The sequence below is a fragment of the Sesamum indicum genome, linkage group LG13 (genome assembly GCF_026168435.1).
Source record: "Sesamum indicum cultivar Baizhima isolate 11 linkage group LG13, ASM2616843v1, whole genome shotgun sequence".
NCBI classification, from domain to species: Eukaryota; Viridiplantae; Streptophyta; class Magnoliopsida; order Lamiales; family Pedaliaceae; genus Sesamum; species Sesamum indicum.
Window position 1 is genome coordinate 7218613 of NC_142669.1, and position 24228 is coordinate 7242840.

Below are 24228 nucleotides of genomic sequence, written 5' to 3' on the forward strand. Positions count from 1 at the left end.
CAAGAATGCTTAGTTTTTAGTCATTTTTGACCAAGTATTGAATGTACGTCCACCAAGAGTCACTTGGGATATGAAAGGTTAATTTGGAAGTGTTTTAGGCCTATAAAAGGCACATACCAGCCATGCATAAGGGATACGATCGAATTATTCAAGAATTGATCCAAGATTATAATATATTGAGTGTTCTCTTAATTTGGAGAGTTATATAGTTGTTTTAGCTTTGGTGAAACCTTTGCTTTGTCAATCTAGTCTATTAGATTGGTGATTCAAATTCACAAACCTTCCAATTCGTGCTTGACCCAAGTGTGTTGTTGTGTGGATTGGTTTACTCGTGCTCGTGGTTGGTTGAATGTTCTAAGTAGTAGAACGTGGTTGGCTTTTTACATTCTTCAGGTCACGGACCAATTTATCCATTTCTAGCCTACGCCGTAAAGATCGGGCCACTCATGGTCAATACCATATCCTGATGTTGAGAAACAAGGCAAAACCAATAACAAAACAAAATACACACAGTCCAGGTGAATTAAATCCACCCAAACATGTGGCCTGTTTTGGTTTATCTTGGAGATGGTCCGAAAATGAATAAAAGTGGTATGATATTATAATCGTATTTTAATAAACACCCACTGAATAAATAAAAAAAAAAAAAGAAACTTACACAAAACCCCTATAGTACGTATCTCTTTCAATGAATCTAATTCCTAAGACTTAACATTTTATAAAAACACACATATATCACAAAACCCAAATGAATATTTATATTGACATTAAATCTTAGGGGATAAGGTAATTATCCACTTTCATTTGTTACTTTGTCCTTTCAAATGTTCTTATGCATAAGAAAATTTTAGTCCTACTAACCTTAAAATATTACCAATTTCGCAATCCCAAGAACTAGGACAAAAACCAACAAATACAATGACCTCATGAGAATAAATGAGAAATAAGACAATTCTACTGCGCCAAAATTTTTAAAAGTTACTATGGTTTATCGAAGCTGGTGGTAGTGGGGAGGATAACAACAAGATTGAGCACAAGGAGAAGAGTAATGACAATACATAAACACCTTCAATTGCTCTTCAATCTATCTCCTTATCTATCTATCTATATATATATATATTTCTATATATAGAATTAAAAAAATAGACATCTCCCAACAGTAATGTACATTGAGCCAAGTATAATTAACAATTAGAAGTAGACTCATACAACAAATCTAGAATACGATTCTCATTGTCCATTCTAAAGCAGTTGATTAGTCATCCACGACACAAATTTAGAACACCCACAATAAGCTATTGGATTACATGTGAATCGACAGGAAACCCTACAACAAGAGAAGCTCTCCAATATATGTACAACTATGTATATTACACTCTTAACTTTGATTAATGTTTTACGGGTGAATAGCAATTTACCCCACTATTTATAGGGAGGTAAATTGCTCCATTTTGAAAAATATAGGGAGGTAAATTGTTGTATTTTAAAAATTACAGGAAGGTAAATCGCTATTTATTTTTTCATAAGGGGGTAATTTGCTCATTTGCGATATGACAAGGGGGTTGCATGCGTTTTTTCAAATGTTTTACTTATGATTTTTCAAGATTTGGCTATGTAAGGACCCCACTGGCGGCCACACTCCTAAATGTATATCCTCAAAGGCTTGTTATGTGAGGTGCAATACTGAAAAGAAGAGGTTATTGTATATCTTAGTTAGAACTATTCTTATAAAAAACATAAACATATCACTGCAACTGCAGATATAAAACAAATATATGTCATGAATTCGTAAACTCAGTACGTTGCATGTCTTATTTTCATTTTTAGAGCAACTACGGTACGTCTTGTGTTCTATAGCATGTCATATTAAGTTTTCTCTTTGCACGTAAGGGTTAGGGCTCATAATATAGCAATCAACTTATCTGTTCAATAGATAACTAAAAGGACATGCAGCATGAAATGAAATTTTTATGTTTCTGCAAAACGTCCGGCAAGGTTATCAACATCGAGTAACAAAATCAAATTTATTAAAAAAAATAAAAATAAAACAAGGTATAAATTACCTAATTTGCTGCAGGAGGCCTTCTAGGGGGGTATTGTTAACGTGTTCCAGTCCAAGATATTGCTACCAAGAAACACAAAGACTGCTTCTCTATAGAGTCAAAATATATTATGAAATTTAAGCGCATCTGCATATAAATATTGTCACAGAATGTATCTGTGTGAGAGAGTGAGTGAGACCTAGAAATGGTCGAACAAAGTATCTGAGTCCTCCAAGTATTGTGCTTGACTATGCGACACAAAAGCACATCTCCACTGCATAAAATCGAGAAGATTCAAGCAGAAAGTAGAAGTTGTAGCATGCCTAACCACATAAGCATCATACCATCATTTTTATTTAAAGTGATAGTAACAATTAGACTTGGGCTGTAATACCTTGGAAAATTCCTCATATCGTACTTGCAACTTGTTCTGCACACGAACCTCAATACGAGACAAAGTTTCACCATCATTGATCATCAATAAAAATGGCTTTCCAAGATTTTTAATTCGCTGCTAGAAGCAAAATGAATGTATAAGAGTTAAAAGTCAGAAATTAAAAGTAACAAAATGAAGTGACACACATGAATCAAACATTTACTGGGGCCAAGAAATTTCTCTTCATCTGGAATCTGCAATGAGAAATTATAAAAGTGGAGAAATTATTGATATTAAAGTACGTTATTTCACCATCATTGATCATCAATAAAAATGGCTTTCCAAGATTTTTAATTCGCTGCTAGAAGCAAAATGAATGTATAAGAGTTAAAAGTCAGAAATTAAAAGTAACAAAATGAAGTGACACACATGAATCAAACATTTACTGGGGCCAAGAAATTTCTCTTCATCTGGAATCTGCAATGAGAAATTATAAAAGTGGAGAAATTATTGATATTAAAGATGAACGTATGGGGAAGCCAATTTTAAAGGAAAAAGTGTTGTAGCCTATAAAATTCGGGAGAAACAGACGCTACAACCCTTTTTCCTTTAAAATTGGCTTCCCCATACGTTCATCTTTAATATCAAGAATTTCTCCACTTCTATAATTTCTCATTGCAGATTCCAGAGGAAGAGAAATTTCTTGGCCCAAGTAAATGATTGATTCATGTGTGTCACTTCATTTTGTTACTTTTATTTTCTGACTTTTAATTCTTATATATTCATTTTGCTTCTGGCAACAAATTAAAAATCTTGGCAAGCCGTTTTTATTGATGATCAATGATGGTGAAACTTTGTCTCGTATCAAGGTTCGTGTGCAGAACAAGTTGCAAGTACGAGATGAGAAATTTTCCAAGGTATTACAGCCCAAGTCTAATTGTTACAATCACTTTAAATGAAAATGATGGTATGATGCTTATGTGGTTAGGCATGCTACAACTTCTACTTTTTGCTTGAATCTTCTCGATTTTATGCAGTGGAGATTTGCTTTTGTGTCGCATAGTCAAACAGACCTCCTGTTTAATATACGCATCTGCATGTAAATATTCTCACAGAGTGTGTCTTTTTGAGAGACTGAGTGAGACTTGGAAATGGTCAAACAAAGCATCTGTGTCCTCCAAATATTCTGCTTGACTATGCGACACAAAAGCAAATCTCCACTATCATAAAATGGAGAATTTTGAAGCAGAAAGTCGAAGTTGTAGCATGCCTAACCACATAAGCATCATACCATAATTTTCATTTAAAGTGATTGTAACAATTAGGGTAAATTATATTTTTGGTCCCATAAGTGGACCTATTTACAATTGTGGTCCGCACTCAGGCCAATTCGCACATTTACTTGTGGGACCAAAATTAGAAACATGTCCACTTATGGGACCAAAAATATAATTTATCCTTATTTTGATTGTATTGACTAACGGAGAGAGTAACTGTCGTAATCAATTGGATGGAAATTCCTCAATGGTCCTCAAATTGAAAAAGAAAAAATCACATATGGGACTCAATGTGCGAATTGGTCTGAGTATGGAACCAAAATTGGAAGCAGATCCATTTGTGGGACAAAAATATAATTTACCCGTAACAATTAGGCTCGAGCTGTAATACCTTGGAAATTTCCTCATCTCGTACTTGCAACTTGTTCAGCACACGAACCTTGATACGACAAAGTTTCACCATCATTGATCTTCAATAAAAATGGCTCGCCAGGATTTTTAATTCGCTGCCAGATGCAAAATTAATATATAAGAATTAAAAGTAAGAAAATGAAAGAGATGCACTTGCAGTTGAATTAGAGAGGTAGGACGAGTACAAATTTCTGAGGAAAACTATGAAGTAACAAACTGAAAATACTACCATCTGCTTTTGAGCATCCTCGTGCATGAAGTGACACACATGAATCAAACATTTACTTAGGCCAAGAAACTTATCTTCCTCTGGAATCTGCAATGAGAAATTATAGAAATGGAGAAATTGTTGATATTAAAGATGAACATATGGGGAGCCAATTTTAAAGGAAAAAGTGTCGTAGCCTATCATAGACACAGTACTGACATGGAAAGCAATTAGCAAGATATTTTTTGTTATGTGTATCACCTGAAAAATTCAAGCATTTATATACATAGACACACATATGTATAGAGATAGAAACAGACCTCCTCTGTTCGTAAAGTCCAGCGATTGTCATTTATTGCTGCGATCTTATCACTATTAGGATATATCTGTAGGAACTTGGAGTTTCAGCAACTTAAAAAAATAAGCATAGAAGGCTAGACATAAGGAATTTCTAACATCCATTTGGAAACACAATATATAATTTACTAAGTGAAGACCACATGGGCAAAATACAAAAACCTAGGAACTACTGAGACTCAACTTCCAAGTCAGAGTGCATATCTCTGACACGTGCAATTTGTGTGCAGTCAACCCATACAAGATTTTCAGCGTAAAATAAATTGAATTTAACTATTTAAGTTGGATTATTAAGTAAAATTTTAGAAGAATATTATTTTGATATTAATATTACTAAACTAATAAATGAAACAAAAAGAAGATGCAATAATTCAGGACCTTATAGATCTTGTGCAAGAATACTACTAGCAACCTGAGCTCTGCATTTGGACAAGAAAGTTTCACCTGTTTAACGTAAACATTGCAAAAGTTAAAAATCATATAACGCTATGTTATGCGATGAATCTTAGAATTCTAGGAACACACACACACACACTCCCGGTAATAACTTGTCAGCTATATTACCTTCTCCTTGAGATGCTCAAGCACATCACCAACAGTTCTTTCTTTTGGCAGCCTAATACTATGAGTTTCTAGCTATATATGGAAAACAAATAAGATATTTAATGTTTGCTAAATATAAAATAAATTTGCAAGTCTTGCATATGTATGATTACTCACTTCAGAGTTCGCCACATAGCTGAAAGCTAGTTTAAGGATTCTCAACTCTTGCAATTCTGGCAGAGGTATATCCACTACTTCAAAGTACAAAATATCAAAAAGCTGAACAAGAAAGTATTGCTTTGTTAGTTTCACACCCTCATCAAATGAATCCCGACTTAGAGTTATATGAATGCATACATGGTTATAATGCAGCGGCATCTCTAATAAATTTTCTACTCCTTGATATCTTATCGGATGAGCTTTTGGTCGCTGAGAGTAGATATTGTGTGATGTAAGCCGTAGTTTGGATGGATCATCAACTCCGAGTTGGTTCGCTACTTTTCTAACAACTTCATCATTTGAATCAAGCTTTGACGTTCACAATTAGTGGAATTTGAATAGCAGCGTTAAGTGGATCAATATTACCAATCATAACATAGGAAATTACACTCTAGAATTAAAAGTCTATCTTCTATTGAACTCACAGTTGTAAATAAAATTCATCCTTTTCAGGCTTTTCGAAGGAGCGAAAGTGGATAACCTGCAGAACAACAAACCAAAAAGGTCAGGATATATTAGATGAAGTTAGAAGCATCTCATCATTGATTTAAATGAGGAAAAAGAATACTTTTAGACTTAGAACCATTATTTTGGGGTCACTGAAAGGAAATAGATGTTATAAATGGGGTACATTGAGTAACTAATAGTGTCCAGGTATGCACAAGCACATGCACACCAAGATAATGGGAATCAAGACTAGGTGCAAGAGAAAGAGCAAAAATTTTATAGAATCATGGAAGATAATACGATGAGATCACTCGATAATATTATACTCCGATATGATTCATTGTTTCTCGAAAGTGAGAACGTACAAATTTTATATTTTGTGTATTTTTAAGAAAATAATAGCATCAAATACCAAAATACTTCAATAGGTAAAACCTTTTGTAGTCAAACAAATAATACGGGCTAGGAAAATAATTAATTATGCTTTGTTCAGGCAATTAACGTATACAATAGTCAATATGAGGCACAACATCGACTATGTGATAAAAGGGACCATTTCAAGGAGGAGAAATGCAAAGAGAGAAAATAAAAGAGAAGTCGAAGAGCAATAAAGCACACAAACATAGGCATCACACTAAGATAACGAGAAACAAGGAGCAAGAGAGGGAGAAATAGAAAGAGGGAGGAATCTCAAAGAATCGAGCAAGATAATATGATGAGATCTGTTCGGAAATTTATCCACAAAATGATGAACCCAAATTAAACAATAACTACAGAGATAATGGTGGATTTGAAAACCCTTATACAATAATTGCAGATCAATGAATAAAGAAAGAATAACAGAAAAATAGCAATATGGAAAGCATTAAAGTAACTGGCTCAAGAGTTAGATCTGGTAACCGAATGGCCAAGCGCCAACCCAGTCGGCAACCCTCATGGTTGCAAAAAATCCACAAAGCTACCAAAACACAATGACCCACAAAGAGGCCACTTAGGCTTCGTTTAGAATCACTCAGAATTCCACTAAGAAGTTTCTTTCACACTCAGCAAATATTCCACAAAGTATTTCATGAAAAGGGGTTTTAGTTTTGCTGTTGTTCTATCTCTTTAAAACCATAGAAGACCGATATACATATATAGATAGATAGAATACAGACACAGAGATAGAAAGAGGTGAGATGATGAGAGATTTCCAAGAGCATTGGAAACTTGGGAGGAACAAAACCAGAGATAGAAAGGAGGGAGAGAAAGAGGCATCGGCTGAATAGTGGAAGGATAAGGTTAAGTAGTGATTTAGGGTTAAGTAGAAGAAGGGTCCAGTAATGGGCCGGGCGAACAACTGGGCTGCCATCCAAGTGGGGGGGGAATGGGCCAAAAAATCCAACAACGTCATTGGATAATATAACATTATACTCCAGAATGATTCATGCTTTCTTGGAGAGGCAATGTACATGTTTTATAGTTTTTATAATTTTAAGCGAATAATTGCATCAGATATCCAAAAACATCAATAGGTAAAATTTTTTTATGAAACAAATAATATGGGCTAGGAAGGTAATTTAACTACGCTATCTTTAGTTAGCTTATACAATAGTCAATATGCAACACATCACTCACTATGTCAAGGAGGAGAAACACGTAGAGAAAAATAAAAGATAAGTTGGAGAGCAAGCAAGAACGTAAATATCCAATCTAAATGGGTTGTTCATCTTAAGAGGATTGCAGCATAGGGTGCTTGCAATAGCAAGCTCCAATGTGGCAAATACGAGTCTCATCTATGTTAGCCCTCTTATTGCTATTTTTAAGTATAAAATTCAACTAAAAACATAATGATTCATTTTCTAGGCGCGAGATATTGGATAAGTGTAGACTCGAGACAGCTAGAGATATGGTTTTCAATCTAATGGAAAGCTACTATATGAAGTCTAATATTATAAATAACTATTGATATTACACTACAAAGGGAACCTATAGAAGAGAATTTCAGTGAGAAGGAACTATTTGAAAGAATAACAAGGACAACATCTAGTAGAGATATACTCTCATTAAAAATAATTAAAAGTTGAAGGTTAGAAGGAAGTACGCACGTGCATGCTCATCTGCACCTAGGTCCGGATGGAGGAATGTATAAAGTGAGTTTTGACATAAATGCGCATCCGCATCTACGTCGGGAGAGAGGAAGACATGAAGTGAGCTTGACGTAAATGCTTATCCGCATCTATGTCTGGAGGGAGGAACCTGAGCTTGTCGTAAATGCTCATCCGCATCTAGGCTTGGAGGGAGGAAGACATGGAGTAAGTGTGACATGCATGCTCATCCGCATCTAAGTTCAGAGGGAGGAAGGTGAAAAAAGTTAGCTTGTCTTCCATGGTAATGCACATCTAGGTCTAGATGGTGGAAATTAAAAAATGAGTAAGTGAGACGGACATGCTCATTCGCATCTAACTTCGGAGGGAGAAAACTGAAAAGTAGTGAGCATGATGTACATGCTCTCCCATGTTTAGGTTTGGAGGAAGAAGGTTTAGAAAGAAGTCAGCTTGACTTGCATGCTCATCCATGTCTACGTATGGAGGGAGGAAAGTATGAGAGGTTTCATATTTCTCTAAATTCGAATAACCAAAAAATTGCAAGAAAGTTGAAATTTGTACATGGTTTTCTGTCTCATCAAATGAAACCTCCTTCAAAAACTTTTTTGGTTCAATGTCAGAGAATAACTAGGAAACACCCAACTTATTTAAAATAATCCTATAAAGCAAGCAACCAGGGGGAACAGAAGAAGAGGATTGGACATCTTTTGAGTGATGTGTTTACATTAAAGAAAAGTTGAAATATGAAGATCTACTTGTTGTGAAAGAGGAAATTTCAAAAAATATTAATGAGCTATCAAAATGAACTATATGTCGAAAAGGTCCAAGTTAGACCAATATGGATTATGTTTCATACTTTAGGAAAAGATATTCCCACAATCCAGCAACACCATCAACATAAGAATGAAATATGACATGTGAAACATATATCTTGTAACTACAATATAGTGATTCTACATAAGATGCTAATGCATACAGATAAATATTACTAATTAATATCAACACCATATTTATGAAAATGTACTTGAAGGCTATGCTGGTATTCAAGGAAATATGGAATATCCGGGCAACAAAATAGCTTCCTTGTTTGAGCAGGCATTGACTTTTGATACCAGACAATGTCCCCATCCTCTAGTTGCAATAAAAGAAACCAAAAAGTTATAAAAATACAATCTTTGTCCTGACAAGATACTTGAGCTTGTGATTTTCATATACCTGGTTAGATGTAAATGTAAGTCCCGTGTCAATGTACGCACACATGACTGTAGGCTCAAACTATATCTCCTGAGAAGCAAAAAACACAAGATATCTTCACCATTTAAAATATATTTGGGCATTTTCTGAAATATGCATGGCACTGAAAAATTAACAATGTAATTTATCATGTAGACCAACAGACTAACTACTGGAAAATTCTTATTCCTTAAAATTGGATGAACTCATGAATTTTAAAAAAGACGTTTCCCAAATTAAAAATCAACAAGAAAATTTTTAGTTTATAAATTTACACAAAAAATTCATGCACCCAGACAAAACCTATGATAAAAAAACATGCGTGGGTACGATTAGCGACACACAAAAGAAACACGTGACGACCATGTCTGTCGTGCTTCCAAACGAATAAAGAAATCACAACTTGTTTTCTAATGGAGAAGGAGGTCTATATGCACCTCGTTGTGGCTTGGTGAAGAAGGCGTCAGAGGCACTAAGAAGAATGTAAGTGTAGTTTTGTATTGAACTTAACTAAAATGAAGTGAATTTAATGGAGCTCGTTGCCTGTGCGCAAGAAAAATAGAGAAAGGGTTTGGATGGAGATTGATGGTGCTTACGCTGAGGAGTTTGGCCAATGATGGGTGTCGAGACCACCAAAAATAATTCCTACAACACTTGTAAAAGGGGGAGTAGGGTCGAATCCATAGAGACTGGCTTTCAGTTGATTTCTTTAAGAGAAATAGAAAATAATGGGGGGGGGGAGATTTCATGATAAAAAGAAATAATTAAAAACTAAATAAGCTAGAAAATAATTGAAATTACCTGACCAAGATACAAGAAAGAGATTTTTCGGTTAAGGCTAGGATCATGCTTGATTCTTGTGAGTTGATCATTGATGCAAGAATAACACATGTATAAACGAATAAATTAATTATAGTGTTGGTACGACCTAACAACCTCATCTTTCCTTACCTTTTCGTCAGCCAAGGTACGACCGTTGGCTAGATCCCTAATTAACAGACAACTTTGGAAACGTCCACAAGATTTAATCTATTAACAGCATTAAGAATTAGAAGGGCCTAATTCTAATCAACAAACTACTACGAGTACAATTCGTTTAAACTAGATCATGCATTCCCCATAACATAACTAATTACTATGACATAACTAATCATGCTATGTTTCCACTAAGCATTGAACTAAATAAACAATTACACGGATTTATAAAGTCCAATTAGCTAAGCAAACCTTCTTGATAGTGAACAACTGGCCACATCATTCAAATATCAGACGTTTGTAATAAGAGCACATAGAGTAGCATGAATATTGATTTAACAAGTGTAGAGCGGAGATTATATCTCACAACATAATGGAAATCAAGCAATCACCATACTTTAACTAGAAAATAAGGAATTTAGCCGGACATGTTAATGGAAGAACACACTAAAAACTGGAATTCCATTAATTCCGGTTATAAAATAAAAATAAAAGAGAAAGGATGAATAAAGAATTCTATTGGGTTCTAATCAATAACTGAACGACCCCTTCAAATGAAGAGACCCCCCTATTTAGAATAAAAGTCTCCTACGAATCTAGACGTAGGGGGGACAAATACATGATAAACTCTAAAAAGGTAAATAAATCACAAGAGATAAGCTTTAAAGAATCCTTTCTAAACCTAAACACTTCATTCCTTTATCTTTTGCGGAAATTGCTCGTGCTTATCCTTATCCCGAGTTGACCACTCCACTCAGCGTGGGCACGCTTAGTCAATTCTGCAGAAATTTTCTTGTAATCTTCCGTTTTTTCTTTTTGATGCCTTCAATTTCGATTTTGGCTTATTGCCATCTTTGTCTCATATCTCCTTTTTTGCTGAATATGCAACAAAATCACATAATTAGGGATGTTTTGGCTTAAAAAGAAAGATTAAATCGCTATAAATTATGATAATTACAGAGTTATCAAATACCCCCACACTTAGCTATTTTCTTGTCCTCAAGAAAAATTAAGACGCATTCAAAAATTCCCTCCAAATTTTAAACTACTTAAGGCAATTTGTAATCATGTGCTAAGTAAATGACATACTTTATGAAGAAGATAATTCAACATGTATCAAACAAGTTTTCACGTGATGACCATTATCAAAACCAATCGCATAAAACTAGTGAACTATTTTCTCTCCACTTTCCATTTTCTCAAGTGTATATATGGCTCAAGTGTATCTCTCGACACTTACTACGACAATGCTTCATCATAGGTTGCCTATACACCACATCTCCACCACTTTTGAAATATGCACATATATGGATCAAAAGATCTTTAATTTTGGTTGTAATGGGGCTTTGGTTTGGGGTAGGATAAAAGGATAATGAGGTTAAATTCCAAGAAACTAATTAGAGCACTAAAAAATTTGAGTGAACAATAATTCGAAACTCTCAAAGTTTACTCATCTCCCTTCAAGATCTTTCGACAATTCCTTGAACCATGCCTTTCTTATTCCTTTTGGAGAGTTCATACATTTTTTCTTCTTTTTTTTTTTTTTGGTGGCAAGAAAATTGCTTTCTTTTGTTTTTTTTTCTCTTTTTGTTTTCTTTTTCTCCTCTCCATTTTTTGTGACAGGCATAGACCAAGAAAATTGATGTCGGTTCCCACAAAGTAAAGAAGAACATAATTTTGGAACCCCCACACTCATTTCGAGATACATCTTTTAAACACATAAATCACAAAGGTTAATACCCCATCTTGAGAACTTGTTCTTTTGAAAATAAACCCATTTCCCTTGATGCTCTAATAGTTCTTAGAGGGATCAAAATCAAGGTTTCAAACAAACGACGGGTTATTCAACAAAATATGTCAAAAGGCTCAAGGGGTTCTCTAAAGTTAAAATGTGTTGGGTGGTTAAAGAAGGCCGAAAGTAGTTTCTAATGCCTTTATCATATCCAAATAAGTGCATATTTGTGTGGCCTCGATGTGGTTCAGGGCAAGTTCTAGGAAGACAAAGCCATAAAAGTGTTATTCTCTGAAGAAAGAATGAAAAATTTTTTATGGATATATCAAGCTCAAAATCTCACGAGGTATGTTTTGGTCCACTAATCCTATATCAAAAGATTTTAACTCAAGTCATTTTGGTAAAGACAAGTTTTCAACTTGTGAACTATCCTCGAACATAAAATATGTATTCTTTTTTCACATAACATCATCATAACCAAGATTAGTCCAAAATTGAAAGGGTTTTATCATGCCAAAATTTTTCAAACCAAGCAAAAAAAATTTCCATAAGGCTAAGGAATTTCCACATGACTCAATCTTCAAAAGTCTTGATCAAGCTAATTTTATCAAAAATCAAGCACAAAAATATCTTTTCAAGCAGTTTCAACAATCAACAAGAGCAACAACCATTTTCAACACGCAACCAACAACACCGAATTCAAGAAACATGCTCAACAACAATACCCCCACACTTAAAATCCACATTGCCCTCAATGTGGACTATGACATGCATTTCAAGAAAAAATTAAAAGGAGAGAGTTTAAGGAAGCGTCCCTAAGTGCAAGTCGCAAAAAGATCATGGTGTGGGTGGTTGCCTTGGTGTCAGCCCGAAGTGTTCAAATTTTCGGTGAGCGACGACGGCAAACGACGGCGGGAGCTTTTCCGGTGAGATGGCTTTGTTGACAAAGATGAAAAGTTCTTGGAGGATTTGAAGTTGCTGTGGATGAGCTGAGAAAGATAAAAAGAAAATATCGGTCAAAGATTTTGAAGTGTGATGGAAAGATTTGACTGATTTTCTTATTTCTTTTGATTTTTTGAATTTTTGATTTTTTTTTATCGTAAATATAAATAAATAAATGAAGGTAAATGAAGTGAATAACAGCCTACGAAGTGCGACTAAGCGTGGGCACGCTTAGTGGAAACTCCAAATCTGTTTTGGTGAAGTGAGTTAAAACAGTTTTGAAAGATCGACAAGCGTGGGCACGCTTAGTGGAAATTTCAAGTCTGTCCAATTTAGCCATCCAAACAGATTTTGATGCTTCATTAGGCGTGGGCACGCTTCGCAAAACTTGAATAAAAATACTAAAACTAAAATAAAATGAAACGAAAAAGAGAAGGGATAGAAATTCATGGGTTGCCTCCCATGTAGCGCCTTTCTTTAATGTCTTTGGCTAGACATTGTTGTGTCTCAACTTGAATAAGTTGGGAACTTTAAATTCTCTTCTTCTTTGTCATGTGCACCAAACGATGGTGTGGACCAAGGAAAACTTTAAGGTTCATGAGAGAATTCTTCCTCGAACTTATTTTGTCGTGAAATACTTTGTTCTTATAAGTTCTCGGACCAAAGAGCTTGAGGAACTTTGCATAGTGAGGTACTCTTTTGATTACGTCGATCAATGGAATATTTACCACCACTTTGCTAACAATTTCAAGTGTTCCCTTCGTTTTCCCTTCTTCTTTTTCAGCAAACCCTTTCGGTAATGGAGGTTTGACCATCAACGGCTTGTGATGTTCACTGTCGGTTGTTTTGGGCTTGTTGGTCTACTTTTGAGAAATTTCCATCTTTTGATCTGGTTCACCTTGTTGGACATGCGCATGCTTGGTGTCATTTCCTTCCATGTTTGGTTGCAACTCTTTTTCACTGTGAAGGACAAAAACAACAACATTTTGTTTGGGGTCAACAACAGACTGGGAATGTAATTTACCTTGGAATTCCAATTTACTAACAGATGACGCTAGTTGACTGATTTGAAATTTTAGGTTTTGAATGCTCGTCTGGGTCTGTAGCTGGAACTGTTGTGTGTTGGTCACTAGTGCTTTCATCATGTCTTCGAGAGATAGAACAGGTGTGGAATTAGGCGGAGGAGGTGGTGGCCAGTTTTGAGATTGCGAAACGTAGCTAAGACTGGGGTAATCTGTCCTTCCTGGATTGTACTTGTTGAATTGAGGATCATATCCTCTTTGTGGTGGTCCAAAAAGTCCTCCAACAACATTGGCATGCTCGATGGTTTCTTCTTGAAGCATAGGGCACAAATCGGTAGGATGTGCCATAGAATTACATATTCCACAAGCCTTCACTCGTTGGTATTTTTCTTCGACATATCTTTCAACAAGGGACAAAAGTTTATCAAAACGATCATAAATGGAAGATAGATTTACCTCATTCACCGGAGGATCGTCGTATCTAGTCCCAAACTGTTGAGTATTGACCCACATGATTGCAATTGGGTTGTGTGCTATAGTTCACTCCAAGTGTCCAATATCTCTTGTTCTAACTACGGCTCGGAAGAAGTGATTCCCATTAATTTTTTTTTTCGACTTGTTGCTTGATTTCCTTTTAAAATTTCCATCTAGTCTTCTCAATCTCGGATTAGATTCAAGTTCACCTCTAAGAGAAGATTTTAGTATTAAACCAAGTAACCAAAAAAAAAAAAAAGAGAAAAATTAAGTAACAAGAAAAGAAATCTTCTTAAAAAAACCAGTCCCCGGCAACGGTGCCAAAATTTGATGGGTGTCGAGACCACCAAAAATAATTCCTACAACACTTGTAAAAGTGGGAGTAGGGTCGAATCCACAGAGACTGGCTTTAAGTTGATTTCTTTAAGAGAAATAGAAAATAATGGGGGGGAGATTTGATGACAAAAAGAAATAATTAAAAACTAAATAAGCTAGAAAATAATTGAAATTACCTGAAGAAGATACAAGAGAGAGATTTTCCGGTTAAGGCTAGGATCATGCTTGATTCTTGTGAGTTGATCATTGATGCATGAATAACAAATGTATAAACGAATAAATCAATTATAGTGTTGGTACGACCTAACAATCTCACCTTTCCTTACCTTTTCGTCAGCCAAGGTACGACCGCCGGCTAGATCCCTAATTAACAGACAACCCTGGAAACGTCCACAAGATTTAATCTATTAACAGCATTAAGAATTAGAAGGGCCTGATTCTAATCAACAAACTCCTACGAGGACAATTCGTTTAAACTAGATCATGCATTCCCCATAACATAACTAATTATTATGACCTAACTAATCATGCTACGTTGCCACTAAGCATTGAACTAAATAAACAATTACACGGATTTATAAAGTCCAATTAGCTAAGCAAACCTTCTTGATAGTGAACAACTGGCCACATTATTTATATATCAGACGTTTGTAATAAGAGTACAGAGAATAGCATGAATATTCATTTAACAAGTGTAGAGCGCAGATTAGATCTTACAACATAACGGGAATCAAGCAATCACCATACCTTAACCAGAAAATAAGGAATTTAGCCGGACGTATTAATAGAAGAACACACTAAAAAGTGGAATTCCATTAATTCCGGTTATAAAATAAAAATAAAAGAGAAAGGATGAACAAAGAATTCTATAGGGTTCCAATCAATAACTGAACGTCCCCTTCAAATGAAGAGACCCCCCCTATTTATAATAAAAGTCTCCTACGAATCTAGACGGGGGGGGGGGGGGTGGGATAAATACATGATAAACTCTAAAAAGGTAAATAAATCACAAGAGATAAGCTTTAAAGAATCCTTTCTAAACCTAAACACTTCATTCCTTTATCTTTTGCGGAAATTGCCTGTGCTTATCCTTATCCCGAGTTGACCACTCCACTAAGCGTGGGCACGCTTAGTCAATTCTGCAGAAATTTCCTTGTAATTTTCCTTTTTTTCTTTTTGATGCCTTCAATTTCGATTTTGGCTTGATTTTTGCCATCTTTGTCTCATATCTCCTTTTTTGCTGAATATGCAATAAAATCACATAATTAGGGATGTTTTGGCTTAAAAAGAAAAATTAAATCGCTATAAAATCATGATAATTACAGAGTTATCAGCCAACTTGGATTATCAAGGTTTTTTGAAAATTTCTTGTGAAACGGAAAGGAGGTATCAAACGACAAAATCTTGACTCAGATTAGGAGGAATTTATTACAATAAAAATATTGTACAAATTCACCAAACTTTCACATGGCACCCCATCGTTCTAACCAAATTATTATTGCCTCCCCTAAGTTTTGTATTGTTTATAAAATTAGTCATTTTATTTTAAAAATGAAAAAAAGAAAATTCTTTAATTTTTATGGGTGAAAATATCTTTTGTTTGTTTAATTGACGTGCGTTAAATAATTGATTATTGTTTCATAAATATAGTGATTTTATCTTTATTTGTTTATATCAATTACAAAGGCTCTTTTTCTCAAGCGGCAAAATGATTTCATTAAATACTTATTTTTTTAAATAAAATTAATTATTTTATTAATACTTCTTTCTAAATATAATTAGAATTTTACATTTGTGAGATTGTGAGAATGCCACAGTCTCGACTTTAGCAGAATTCGTCAATGCCACCCAACTCATAAAGTCCTAACTATAGCTTTAAAAATATGCATAAAAAAGTAGGTGGAGTAAGACGTATATGAGGCAATATATTTTCCAATTCTACTATTGCATCAACCTAGCTCTCTTAATAATGTTGCAGTCTTAGTTTTCGAACAATGAACGTTTCTTTTGATTTATGAACATGATTCACAAAAATAATCAAAGTAAATTAGATCATTTCAAGTAAAAATCTTATCATTATCGAGAAGATAGATATGAGTAATAATAACAATCAATTATAGGTATTTGAAGATGTTCTTTTTCTTTTTGTGGATAGAACAAAATTGTGTGTTTTAATAATTTAAAAGAAGGAAAAACTATAGTCAGTTCAAAATGATTATATTTTATTTTATTTTATTATTGCCATTCTTCTTTCAATTTTCCATTTCCATATTTGCATACAAAATTAGAAATGAAAATTCATTAATTAGAATTATCAAACGCAATCTTATTATGAATTTATATCGGCAATGCAAGAAATGCAAATGCTTAATACATCTGTATTCTTGGCCAATTTTTTTAATCATTATCACTGAATTATAGTAAGCACATTGGATAGGAACAATGAAAAGAGTCTCATACACTGAGTAACACTTAATTAAATGATTCTTTGTGCCCATCCCATCCTTTTTCATTGGAACAACAATTCAACAGAAACCTACAAACCAACTGGGAAGAAGAAAGAAAGGAAGAAATTAACACCCTCCAGAGAATGAAATTACAGCATAATCCCTAGTAACAAATGTGAAGATTTTTTAAAGAAGATGCTGCGTCCATTAAGCTTCGTTCACATTATAGTTAATGGTTATTTCCATTTTCCTATTTTCTTGGTAGGTATGCATCTGTTCAAACATTTTAGGGTAATAATGTATCATCCATTTGTTCTGCCTCTCCATTTTCTAAAATTTATCCCCGTACCCACAAGAATGGAAAAAAAAGTTATCATGATTATAAATTAGAATTAATACGATCCTACCTTGATAACAAATATAAATAGTTTTTTGAATAAGATGCCTTAGTATCATTATTCACCTCCTACTTTAAGTGCTCTTTCGCCAAGAAAAGAAAAGAAATAAATTGCAACCAATTATAAAATAAAATTAATACAATCTCTTCTAATAAATGTAGTATTGTGAATAATATGCCACCCCATCATGACTCACCTCCTACTTAAATTGTTATTTCACATAGTCCACTTTTTGTTTTATGAAAAGTAAGCATCTACTCGAATATCTATGACAACAATGTATAATATATTTTTCCCCATCTTTTTGTAAGATACTTGTGAAAGCCTCTCCTGAAAAAAAAAAAATTGCTCATAATAAATGTGAGGACTTTTCAAGCAAGACAACACATCTATCATGACTCACCTCCTACTTAAATTGCACTTCACATTTTCCAATTTTATTGACAAGTACGCATCAACTAATCAAATATTTTAAGGCAATAATGTGTTTTACATTTTTCTCTCTCCTTTTTCTAAAATTCCTTCTCAGCCTCCCCCCCCGGCCCCCACACCACCATCACACACAAAAGAAAAAAAAATTATTCTCACCAACTAGAGAATGAAATTATAATATTATCCATCATAATAAATGTGAAAATTTTCCAAATAAGATACCATGTTAATCAGAAGTCGCATTGTCACGCCTCGGATCAAGGGTCATGACATGGCCATGCCATCAAGTCCATAGCCTTAGTACCATGAAGCGCCTACCACGAACAATAGATCCAAACTCAATAGTAATAACACCTAAGCAATAAAATCTCAATACATATTTATTGCGGAAAAACACAAATCTGAAAATCTAAAATCTAACACCAAGTCCTAACAATTAAACATAAGTAGAAGTAATTTCTATGAATAAAATTTTCTACAGAATTTATTAATAGATGCCACTTGCATCCCTTGATTAGCTACCAACTGTAGTATAGCTCCTCCTTACAAGCCTCATACACCTCATTTGCAAGATATGGTGAGTGGAATAAGTGACTAATCACCCAGCTCACTATCTCTTAACTAATGGGAGCATAACATGTTGATAATGGATAACTATCATTTGCCAAAATGTTCAAACCAAATGAAATAAATGAGAAAAATGTAACGCTTCAAAATATTTGACAACCGAATGAGAATTCTAAACTTTTCAATCTAAAATAAAGGTGAACAAAATAGTCTTGTATGACAATCAAAATCTTGTTTGATTACCGCAAGTGTTTCTATAAATCAACCATTTTAGTTATATTTATGCACATAGAGCATTCATATTCTAATCATTCTTATGCTTGATCATCACTCTACCTTACACTTATCTTAGTCAATTTCAATGTTCTATAAGTGCTTACTGACTTGGGTATCAGAGTGTTAATGCATTTTTTAGCAGCCCCCCATCTTAACACTTGTGAAAAATCAAAGTCAAATATCTCAAATTGAACATATATACCCAAACGAGCAATTTTTGCTCGCAACAATTTTGATAAATATATATTTTTAAATTTTACTTTTCAAAAAATAATTGTAAAATTCAAAAAGATATTGATACGTGCCAAAAAAAAATGTACGAGTCAAATCTTCGATACACTTGAGCTCCTTAGTCGGCCTAATTTTCTGCAAGCTTAAGGATTGAAATTTGCAAAAACAAGAACTGAAAAGAGATAATATGAGCAAGAAATTATGAATTATGATGAGAAGTCGTGAATAAGAATGAATTTGTATGATAAAAATTACTTGTGAATACTTGGAAAGCCATCTCTTGCATGAGTGGGTTGAACCTAATTTTATAGCCAAAGTGCCTAGTTGGTGAGGGAGTCTGGTCTCTGAGAGGTCGAGGACGCAGTTGCCAATGGATAAGCATCCTTGGCATCCTTATCTTGTTCGTTGGAGAAATCTACAGGAGTGTATCCTAGTAAAGAGTTTTCAATTGGAAGAGAGTCCTACTTCTTCAGAGATCTGTCCTCCTGAGCCTTCTCGTTATATCCCTCTGTCGATGACGCTCAACCTGGACAATGTGATGTCCATAATATTTTATACATAATTGAGAAACTAATTTGTAATTATGAAAAAAATTTAAATTTAATTACAACATAATTATAGGTAGAAATTGAAATATATTGGGGGCAAATTTTTATAACAAAGAATTAAGTAGGATATAATGAAAAATTTTGAAAAAGTTTGAATAAAACAAAAATAAATTAAAAAAGGATGAGAATTGCTGGGTGGGCCATCACCTGCCGCCTCATTCGATTTATAAACATGCACACACAAGTCACAAATACAATTTTGTGTTATTGTAACTATTAGAGTATCATTTTCAATTAATTTAGAAATGCTCTAAAATTTATTTCTATTTTATTTGAATTGATTTTGAAAGGCTGTTGAGGGGAAAAATATTATTCTCCTAGCTTTTTGTTTCTGCATCTATTCTCAAGATAGTCTGTTTCTCCACAAATATAGCATCTTCTTTTCTTCTTTGGGGTACTATTTTTAGCTTTTCAGCAGTTTTTGAGCTAAGTCTTTATCTTTATTTATTTTTTTCATAATTTTTTCTTTTTATACCCCTTTTCTTTATTTTATGAAGTTCTATTCTTAGGAATTTTGGTCTATTGGATGGTTTCATTTCCATCCCAAACTGATCATAAAATTATCTTAATTAGTAAAATTGACAATAATGGTAAAGCCTCAACATCTGAGTCCAGCCCAGCTTATGATAAAATTATTAATCAACCTTTTGAACCGTATACAAATATTGAAGTCAAGAAGTTGCTGAATGAAAAACATACTACCAAAAATAATCCCTCTACTTTAGAAGATCTAAAGATACAAGTAGAAAAATTAAAAGAAGAAATAAAAAATATTAAATAATATAAATAGTCTCTTACTACTAGAGTTGAAATGTTCTACATGAATACTGAATTAGGTAAAGAAAAATATGAGGATGATTCTCTATCCCTTTGTAAATAGTCACTAGTAAAAAATAGAATGTCAAAATCAATCTATTAGTAAATAACAATTTTCGAAAAATATTTATTGCTCTTATAGATAGTGGAACAGATATTAATTGTATTAAAGAAGATCTTCTACCAACTAGATATTTTGAAAAGACTACCCACTCTTCTTCCTCTGCTAATGAACAAAAATTTAATGTAAACTTTAAATTTCCAAAAGCTTACATATGTAATAATAAAAAATATATTCCAACAAGCTTCCTATTAATAAAACATTTAACTAACGAAATTATTCTTGGAACACCTTCCTAAGAAAATCTTTCCAATAAGAAATATTACTGAGGAAAGTATAATACGAACCTTTGAAGATGAAAGAATAAAATTTGAATTCATCACCCAACTAATAGACAAAGTTATTAATGAAATTAAGGAATTTAATAGTATCTAAGACTAACCAAATCTGCTTTATAAAGGAACAAATTAATTGATTATGAATAAATGAACTACATGAGATCCTAAATTACACGGAAAAATTAAAATGCTTCAAAATAAATTTGCACTTGAAATATGTGATGAACATCCCAATGCATATTTGGCATAGAAAAAAATATATTGTGAACCTTCCTTACGAAAGTGAATTTTTAAAAGCAAATGTGACGCCCCAAGGATTATAATATCTAATTGGGGGATTAATTGATAATTTTTTATGAAACTTAGTTAATTGGTAAATAAATTATAGGTCATAATTGGAATATAATAATATTTGAACGAATTAAATTGAAATTCGTTATAATATTTTAGGACTATATTAATTAAAAAAATTAAAAAGGACATAAATGATATTTTGAGAAAAGTTTAATCAAAGAAATAAAATAATAATAATATTATATATAGTATATACTATTTAATAATATTATATATATATGAATGAAAGAAAAAAAAAAAAAAGAAAAGACAAAAGGGTTCTGGGTGGGCCCTCACCCACCGCCCCACCCCCACATAAATATATAAATATATATATCTAGGTTGAATAATCTACAATGTTACCAAATTGCAATTTCCATTTCTGTTTCGACAATTCGCGGCGGAGGTAAGGTTTTATTTTAATTTTTATTAATTTATATAATAATATTATTTAATTAGTCCATTTATTAAATGTTGTTTATATTGAGCGATGTACCATTTAATCGGAATATTTTACGAGTTTGGCTATAATAGTGTCGGATTAAATATCAAATCGGATATAAAAATGATATCATTGGTCAATTAGATTATTAAATTTATTAGATTTGAATATTATTATAACTAATTTATACAATGTCATCGGAATTGTTAACCAAATACGTAATTATATGTATTATTGTTCAATTAAAAAATATAATAGCGAGAAATTGATAGAAAATTCATAGAAATATTCTGAAAACTATATTTAACAAATGGTATGTTAATAAAGAGGAAAAACGAATATTTGTATTTCGATAGAAATGAAATATTAAAGAATTATTAGAAATTGTACAAATAATATTCAATATTATATTTAAAAGAAATTATGATATTCTCGATATATTAATTGTGTGTGGTATAACTCCTTATAGGATACGGGGGTAAAGTGAAAAGACCGAACCACTACCTCTTGAATAGATAAAGACATTGTAAGGTCGAGGTAAGTAAATAATTGGTATTATCTATATATGTTCTCTTTATTTGTGGTATTACTATTATATGAATTTGTGGTTCATGCTGATATTGATTTATTTGAAAATATATGGGTGGTGAATGATTTGATTTGATTGACGATATTGCGTATGTGGAATGAGAAAATACGTTGAAATATTATGTTTGTTGTTTGATGTGTTGTGCATGTGTGAAAATGAGAATATATTGATATATTATTTTACATAAATAGTTGCTTACAAGAATGGTGATATGTGGAAATGAGGGAGTGGTGGAAATTGAATGTAATTGTGGTGTGAATACCCCTTGATGTGTTGAAAATCCTATAAGGCGAAATGATATGAAAAGAGCGATGCTGCGATAAAAAGAAATATGATATGAAAAGAGCAATGCTGCGATATGAAAAAAAAAAGATATGAAAAGAGCTATGTGCGAAATGAAAGAGGCTATGATGCGAAATGAGATTGATGAACCGGCTGTCAAGGGGATTCACTTGAATTTATATAACGGTGAGATTGAGTTGATGGGAAAAACACAATATCACCTTCTGGTAAGCAAACTAGGAAAAAAATGGAGTGGTTGATTGTCTTATTATGAGATAGTCATGTGGTGGAATATAGCTGATTATGTTGGAATTAAATTGATAGTATTCCATTTGTGTTGCTTGTTTATCTTGTTTGGGTTGTGTTTAATATGCATATATAGATAGGACTGGTTATTTATTTACTGAGTGGCAGGCTCATCCCTCTGCTGACATTTTCTTTCAAGAGTAGACTTTGAGGTGTCTGACTGTTGAAGAATAGATCTACGCTCTATACTCAGGCAGGTCGAGCCAGTATGCTGTTTTCTCCTCTTTGTCAGTTAGAGTACAAATCACATTTTATTGTATAGAGAGAACGTAAGCATGGAAATTACTTATGATGGACTACTTGTGGTGTTTGATGTGCATATATGATATTGTAGGTTGATAATTACCTGCTATGACGTGTTGGGATTACGTATGCGAATTGATTAGTTGATTATGTGCAAATTTATATATATGAACACAGGGACTACTTTAAGTATGATGTTTAGGGAAGATATAGCCCTTGTAGTGAAGGGGGTGCTACAGCAAATATCCCCACTAAGACAATACCTTGCCAAATGAATACTGAATATTTAAAATTATGTGAAATCTCAATTTTTCGTAAAAAGAAAAGGACCATAGATAAAAATAAAATAAGTATATCTATAAAACAATAATTAATACACATCGTGCCTCAATTAAACTTATAAGAGGAATTATCATTCATCAAAATTCAAGAATTTTTGTTTCCTCATTTGAAACTAATAAAATTACTAGTTTGATAAACAACACAAAACCTAGGGGAGCCAATAATAATTTGCGAAGAACGACAAGGTGTCATATGAAAATTCGTGAACTTTGTACAAATATATTTTTGTAATAAATTCTTCTGATTTTATGAGTTGTTTGCACGTATGGAAGTTTCCTAAATTCTTATATCCAGGTTGTTAATGATAAGTCATCCATAAGTACGCCTATGGCTCTACAAAGCTTGTTTCAAGCTTCAGAACAATGAAAATTTGAAAAGATGCTTTGGAGGGGATACCCTTGATTCTTTCCTGCAACATGATGTATAGGAACTCAACAAATTCCTGTCTGAGTTGCTTGAAGAAAAAATGAAGGTATTCTAGAAAAAGAATACTACTAGCACTGTTTTAAAAACACTTTGCGAAGGTGTTATACAACACTTATGAAGGACAACACAAAAACTAAAATGAATGGAATGTTGATACAGGTCTAGTAGACAGAGTCATTCTATGGTAGTTGTTGATAAATATGTTGTAGTTGAACATCTAAATGGTGATATAACAAATATCATGCTGGACAGTATGGTGTGCAACTAAGTAGGATAACTTAATTTACTGAAATATATTAGATTATTTTCGCCTTTTCCATCTATAGCCGATACGTTGGAGTGTCATTACTTGGTATTTTTGTGAGGATGACTTGCTTGTTTTTCTTTAGACTTTTATTTCGTCACACATT

The 24228-nt window shown here is 33.2% G+C and overlaps 1 protein-coding gene across 1 annotated transcript; it reads right to left on the bottom strand.

Annotated features, from left to right (window-relative positions):
- Window positions 1-3913: 3913 nt before the first annotated feature.
- LOC110011357 (ubiquitin C-terminal hydrolase 12-like) lies at window positions 3914-7135 on the bottom strand. Its single transcript, XM_088877296.1, has 8 exons — window positions 6756-7135; window positions 5572-5914; window positions 5392-5493; window positions 5236-5307; window positions 5050-5115; window positions 4635-4700; window positions 4336-4422; window positions 3914-4201 (listed from the first exon to the last, which is right to left on the bottom strand). Exons 2-8 carry the CDS (start codon window positions 5590-5592, stop codon window positions 4100-4102), a joined length of 516 nt encoding a protein of 171 aa, XP_088733422.1. The 5' UTR covers window positions 5593-5914; window positions 6756-7135; the 3' UTR covers window positions 3914-4099.
- Between the last annotated feature and the right edge of the window lie 17093 nt (window positions 7136-24228).